Below are 7,105 nucleotides of genomic sequence, written 5' to 3' on the forward strand. Positions count from 1 at the left end.
TTCTCATCTAGTGCTCCTTCCTGCATAATTACAATGTAACTCATTTCCCCACTTAAAGGCCCTTCCATTTTAAGATTCAGCAAGTTCATATCATATGTATCCATTATTACATTGCTGCATAACAAAGGTGGAAAACTCAGTGACTTAAAACCATAAGTGTGTATTATTGCTCAGGAGTCTGTAGTTGAGCTGGGAGCTCAACTGATCTTAGCTGGCCTCTCTGGCCTTTTTGGGAGGTCAGCAGGCTGAAGGCGGATCTAGGATGACCTCAGCTGGGACAATGGGGCTCTTTTCCAAGTTTCATCCTCCAGCAAGCTAGCCGGGCTGGTGTTCATGTGGAAGATAAAGACCCCAAGAGGGAGAACAGGAAGCACACAATGCCTCCTAAGGGCCAGGCTGGGAACTGGCAACCATCACTCCCCCCTGCATTCTGTTGCCAGTACAAGTCATAAGGTGAGACCCGGTGCAAGGGGAAGGGAAAATAGCACAATTGTTATGGGAAGAGCTATGAAATCACATTGCAAATGATGGGGATACAGGGCGAGAGGGGAAATTGGAGCCATTTTTGCAAGCAGTTGGTCTCACTATCTGTCTTTCTGCCTGAGAAGAATGAAATTCTTAGAAGGCAAGCAATTTGGGGATTCCCTCAGCTGTGACAGAATGAGGCCTAGCTAAACAGTTTTCAAGAGATAGAAACCTGAAAGATGCACTGACTTAAGAAGTCAACACCACCGTCTGGCTTTCCCCCGCCACACTCCCGGCTTTCGTGCACAGCTGCTTTGCCTCATTCTTGATCCAGCACTTTCTAAAAACAGCCTCCCTGAAGGGATGGGGTGTGGACAGCTCCTGCCCTTCTCTTGCAAAAGATGATCAGGTGTGGAATTAGGATACGTACACAATCAGGGCAAATGGCAAAGCTATTACTGCAAATTTATATTTTCTTTTCCTCATTTAAGTTTTTCCCACTTGATCCAACAAAGCAGCAGACAGCTTCATGAAAGGCAAGAGGCTGAGTCCTCATTTTTCAAACAAATGTTTAAAAAGTCACTGGATCGTGGGAGATAAGGTTAGGAAGAACTTTTCCCAAAAACCCTGGGTCAGTGTTCTCATTTTACTAATGAGGTAATTGACCTGGTTAGTTAGTGGAAGCGTCAAGGAGAAGGTCCATGTTTCCCGTGGTCAAGGATGAAGCTTTGAAATCAAGTAGCCCTTGTTTTCATAATTTTAAAAGCAAATTCATATCTCCTGTCTTACTGGTATCCTTGCCCATCCACATAATGTAGTTAGGAGAGAGATTATCTCATATGTTTGACAAGTTTGACATTTTTAGGTCTGTAAGAATAAAGGGTTTACTCATAGCTCAGAGCTGGTTACTGGCAGAACCTGTACTTTAACCCTGGTTCCTGACTCCCTAGGTCCAGTTTTGTCACAATATCTGGATTCTTCTAGGAAAATCTTGGGTATTTACAATACATCTGATCTGGTACTATTTTAACAGATTTCCTCATTGTACTATTTGTGATGGGTAAAGAGATAAGGATGAGGGGAACAGAGATAAATAGGCACACGCTGGTGGGAAACAGGCACAAAACAATATAAGTATGATATAATTCTGAAGCATATTTCAATTTACTAAACACTTTTGCAGATACTCTCTAATTTTATTTCCTCAACAGCTCATTACAGGCAAGAACAAAATAGAGGCATGTGTATATAAACTGTTTCCAGGAAAGTTTCATGACATGGGGAAACACAAAGTAGTAAAAGCAGCACACAGAATTAGCTACAGAGAGTAATCCCAGTGATGGTGTGCTGGAGCATCCTTACAAGGACCATGAGGAAATATGTCAAAACGTTAACAAGGGTTCTGTCTGGATTATGAGATCTTCTATTGTGTTTATACTTTTCACAATTTTTTTTCTTTTTGTAGTGAATATATATTACTTAGGGAGAAAGTAAGTTATTAAAACACCCACAAGAGGGCTGGTGGTAGAGACCAGCGTGGGGTGCTGTTACACAAGTCAGGCGAGCAGCGCGTTCATGAGGGGGAGGGCGTGGTGGAAACCCAGAAGACGTGAAGCACAGGTGGGATGAGATGGCGTCTGCCCTGCGCAGGTAGCCATGGCAGAGAGGTTTCCAGTCATTAAGGAGGGAAACGTGATAAAGAGAAAAGATGCCTCATTCTTGAGAAACCTTGCTCTGATGTTTACTTGCTTATACTTTTCAACAATTTTCTTTTAACAATTGAGAAAAATTACCTAGAATTTTGTTCTTTGTCTGCTTTTGTCATTATTGTTTGCTAATGGATTTTTGAAAGGCCTTAGGCTAGACTTCACTTGCTCGATCAACCCAGGCCTCTGACTTCTTTCATCTACACCCTGTGCCTCACCTGTGCCTCATCTGCCTGATTCCTGAAGGCATCGGAGTGTGTGATTGTGGATTTAGCTCGCTGGGCTTTGGTTAACTCAGGTGGCTGCGATCAAATAAGCCGAGTACATAAAGCCCCAGGGCCTAGCAGGCCCTCCGTTTGCTCAGGTTTCACAAGACGTGGTAGAAGGTTTCAGTCCTTGCTGGGCACAGACGCCGCCCGAACAGGTAACTCACCTTATATTTTTGTCTTTCAGGTAAGCGGATGTGCCTTGGAGAACAGTTGGCGAGAACTGAGTTGTTTATTTTCTTTACTTCCCTTGTGCAAAAATTTACCTTCAGGCCTCCAAACAATGAGAAGCTGAGTCTGAACTTCAGAATGAGCCTGACCATCTCTCCAGTCAGCCACCGCCTCTGTGCCGTTCCTCGGGCATGACGTTGTCAGGGAGGGAGAGGGGAAGGAAAGCAGGAAGAATGGCCGTGTCCCCCCAAGGCAGGAGGGAACAGCATGCAGTGCCTCTGAGGACAGGCCATAGGAACTGGACTCAGAGGAAACAGGATCCAAACCCCAGCTTTGCCATCTCCCGTGGAGCCTTGAGCAAATCAGGTATGTTGTGAGTGATTTGCCTCTCCAGCCAGGAAATGAAAAGAGAATAGTGATTCCTTCTCTAAAGGAAGAATTGCTGTAAAAACCAGAGTGATTTGGAAACCATAAAGCACATCATGAAAGTCATAGCTGTGATCTGCCTCCTTCCTGCTTCCTTCCTTAAACGGGGACTTGCTTCTGGCCTGTTGAGATGGCCCGGGTCAGAGTGGTGCGAAATGGTGGATAGGAGAAGTCGGGCCCTGGGGCAGCCACAGAGGTCAGCTAGAAAGGCCCTCACACTTGGTAGCACTGGGCAAGCTCATCCTGTCTCTGCCTCCGAATGGCCCCTGGGAAGTCAGTAGGGCAGGTAGGATTCCTGATTTATAGGCAGGTTTCTATGGAGAAGAAATTTCTCTGATTTACCTAAGGATACACTCCTTGGCCTTGGACCCCAGGACCAAGAAGAATGTGACCACTTTAACCAAACCTGGAAAGCAGGTTTGGGGGGAAAAATGTGGAAATATTTTCTGCTTTCAAGGTGCCTCCTCACCTTAAATCCCTTCTCAGGCATTATTTATTCCCAAGCCATTTCATACTGGATTTGACAATGTGGTGGGTGTGATCATTTCTCACAAATTGATGTTGGCTTTTGGTTGGCAAGTATTCCCTGCCTAAACACAACAGCTGAGCCTTGGTAGACTATTTGGTAGCAGGAACTAGAAATGTCAGAATCCTGCTCAACCCTCCTCCATGTAGTCACTGAGGGGAGAAAATGGCATCAACTGGAAGGCCAGGTACCCCTGATAGTCCATGGGGTTTTGATGCCAACCCCCATGCAGACCAACACAAACAAACCTGGTAAACAGGCCTAACCCATACAGAAGGTCTTTTTTTCCAAGGTGGTTAGACTTAAGTAATTAGGTCAGAACAAAATGGGCCATGAGGATCTGGGGCTTTTCATTCCTGTTGCTTGGGATTCAGAGAAAAGCCAATTCAGTGAAGACCATTAGGAAAGGGAAACAGGGAGGGAGGGAGGAGAGAGAGAATTAGAATGAGGTGGGGTGGGGGAGGGAGGGAGGAGAGAGAGAATTAGAATGAGGTGGGGTGGGGGAGGGAAGAAGCAAGAGAGAGAAAATTGGTGGTCGGAGGGTGGCAGGCAAGAGAGAGACAGAGACTGAGTCTAGCTGGTGCTCGCCTGAGTCTGTCTGAGAGAGCCGAGAATATGTTTGGATGCAGTGGTAACCTTTCCTAATATGTAGGAGTTAGATTTGATCTTTCCTGGCTGCTAGAAGAACAGAAAGGGAGAACCAAAGCCACCCACCAGAGGGAGGGAGGCCATTTCTTTGTAACCTCCTGGAAAGTTGCATCTCTAGAAAACAACCCAAATGCTCTTTCTAGAATAAAACCAATCAAACAGAACACCTGAGATCTTGCCTTCCACTTCTTTTTTTCCCTCAGTCAGATCATCCACGTAGAAGACTGAGAAACTGGCCAAAAGACTTTCCATTATGTGCTCAGTCTCCTCAGCTGTTAAATGAAGGGCTTTGTTGAGTGATCTCTGAATTCCATTCCTGCGCTGCTGTTCATTTTCCATGATTCTAAGTGGGCAGGCGTTTACCTACTCCCTGTGGAGTCAACAGAAAACCCCTGGACACTCATCCTGACCTAATAGATGCATGCAATGGGACCCAGAGCCAAGTAGAGTGTGACCACAATTAACCAGAAAGCTTGGGGACACATGACTGAGAGTCGTTGAATTTTCTGGCCATGTAAAATGTCTCCTTCTTTCCCCAAAGCTCATTGGAGAAACTCTAAAATATGAATTCTCTTCCTGTCCAAGCATGACACAAAGATTTTATTTTCTTCCTTTTGTAACTCTCTTGTTGCTGGTCCATTTTGGAAGCTCCTGCTCCCCTGTCCCTCTTCCTTTGTATCTGTGTCTGACACATAGGAGGCCCCCAGTCCACCAGGGCTCTCCATGTGCGTTGCCCTTGAGGGGGTCATGCTTTTCCTCTACCTAATGTCTCTCTCCCAATCCTGGGCATCTGCAAATTCACCTCCTTTTATCCCATATTACCAGTGCAGGCAGTCCTCTTGCTAGGATCCAAGATGACCCCGAGCTGGCTGTGCAACAGGGTCCACAATATGTCACACTATGACAAAGATGACATTATGTGGAGGTCCCTCCCAAAACAGCCCTCTCAAGAGAGCCACTGCAGTCGCCCTCACTGAGCCTATTGCCTATAGGAAGTTTCAAACCTCCATGTGGCACTCGTTCTTGTACTCCAGGAACTCCACACAGCACAGGTAAATCCCTCCTGGCTTGAAGCCTCCTCCCTGGTGAGGAGTAACTGTGTCCCTCTCTCCTTTGTGGGAGATGGGTTGGGAAGTAGGGAGGACCCTCCTGTTAAAGAAAACCAGAGCTGAACAGTAGTAAAGTGTCAAAACCAGATTTCATTCACGACTATTGCAATAGAAGGAGAGAGTCTTCAGTATAGAACTGGGCTCAATTCTGCATACAGCATGGACAGTGGGGCTTTACAGCCAAGGAGCAGGGTGGGGTCAGTGGATGGAAAAGGACAAGGTTAAACTGACTCCACAGGAGTCTGGCTGAAGGCAGGCCCGGGTGATCAGATATTGAGGGTAAGCGTTGCCCTCTAATCTGGCTGAGCAAGAATCTTGCTGCAACTTGCAAGCCCGACAAGGACAGTCACCAAGGTCAACACCTAGAGAGTTTAGAGGAGGCTGACTAAAGTTTACTCCAGGAGAGTCCTTTCCTCACCTTACCACCTATTATATACCCTCTTTCCAGGCAGGGGGCTACAAGGTTTCAAAGGCTGTTTCTGCGTACCCGTGGCAGGGCCCGTACAGGGAGGGTCCCAGTGCCTTACTTTAGACCTGGGGCCTCACCAGCACTTGGCAGGGCCCACTTGACTGGCAGCAACTGGGACTCCAGCTGAAACTGAGAAAGAAAGAAGCCCTTTTTCACATTCCTTTACAAATGTGCTATCCGGGCCACAATCAGACCGTGAAAAATGCTATTTCTCTTTTTATGTTGAATGAAAGTGCAGATGAATGACACAAGACTCCTCAGGACATTGCTGTCTCCCAAGGTCAGCACCGTGAATGGCAGGAACAGGCCAGGACTATAAATGTAGCAGAAATTGGACCAATGCTGTACAATCCCTTTACAAGGGATTCTTTGCCTAGTTTTAACTTTTACTCTGTCACACGTATTCCCTGGTGTTTCTGCCATTAAGTCTCTGAAAGTAAAGTTCCAAATATATTTGTAATGGAAGATGAGCCTTCATTTTATTCTGATTAGCTTTGGGTGAAAAGTCCACAATAATTCATATATATTTTTTTCCTATTCATTATGAGTCTTTTGTTCTCTGGCTGTTTTGTAGATTTTGTTCTCTTATTGTTACTCCTTAGCAGTTTGGTTATAAAGTGTCTTCGTAGAATTTTCTTTTTGTTTATCCTAATTGCAGTTCGTTGACGTTACTGCATCAATGACTTTAATATTTTGAGAACATTTGGATACATTTTGGTCTTCAAATTATTTTTCAATAAATAAATAAATAATTTCTTAAAATATTATTTATGAACTCACACCTTGCCCCCATATACATAGGATTCAATTGCACATATGTTAGACCCCTTGATATTGACTTACTGGATCCTGAAGTTATGTTAATTTTTTTCAGCCTCTTTTCCTTCTGTACTTCAGTTTGGATAAATTCCATTGCCCTATCTTTTTTTTTTAATTGAAGTATAGCTGATTTACAATGTTGTGTTAATTTCTGCTGCACAACAAAGTGATTCAGTTATATCTCTCTATATATATTCTTTTTCACATTCTCTTCCATTATGATTTATTACAGGACATTGAATATAGTTTCCCTGTGCTATACAGTAGGACCTTGTTGTTTATCCATTCTATATATAATAGATTGCACCTGCTAATCCCAAATTCCCAATCCATCCCTTCCCCACCCGCCCTCCCCCTTGGCAACCACAAGTCTGTTCTCTCTATCTGTGAGTCTGCCTCTGTTTTGTAGATAATTTCATTTGTGTCATATTTTAGATTCCATGTATAAGTGATATCCTATTTGTCTTTCTCTGACTTAAGTCACTTAATATGATAATCTC

General features: G+C 44.5%; 1 protein-coding gene across 5 annotated transcripts in view; it reads left to right on the top strand.

Moving 5' to 3' along the window:
• The window catches only part of CYP2J2 (cytochrome P450 family 2 subfamily J member 2), a 31,389-nt gene extending 28,289 nt beyond the window's left edge, over positions 1-3,100 (top strand). For 3 of the 5 annotated variants that reach the window (XM_073789138.1, XM_033865693.2, XM_033865690.2), the window contains one exon: positions 2,625-3,100. In XM_073789138.1, coding sequence (XP_073645239.1) covers positions 2,625-2,732 — 108 coding nt within the window. In that variant the 3' untranslated portion in view covers positions 2,733-3,100. The remainder of the gene's footprint in view (positions 1-2,624) is intronic. The other 2 variants (XM_033865696.2, XM_073789140.1) reach the window with 1 other exon arrangement.
• The last annotated feature ends 4,005 nt before the right edge of the window (positions 3,101-7,105 follow it).

The sequence above is a fragment of the Tursiops truncatus genome, chromosome 1 (genome assembly GCF_011762595.2).
Source record: "Tursiops truncatus isolate mTurTru1 chromosome 1, mTurTru1.mat.Y, whole genome shotgun sequence".
Lineage (NCBI taxonomy): Eukaryota > Metazoa > Chordata > Mammalia > Artiodactyla > Delphinidae > Tursiops > Tursiops truncatus.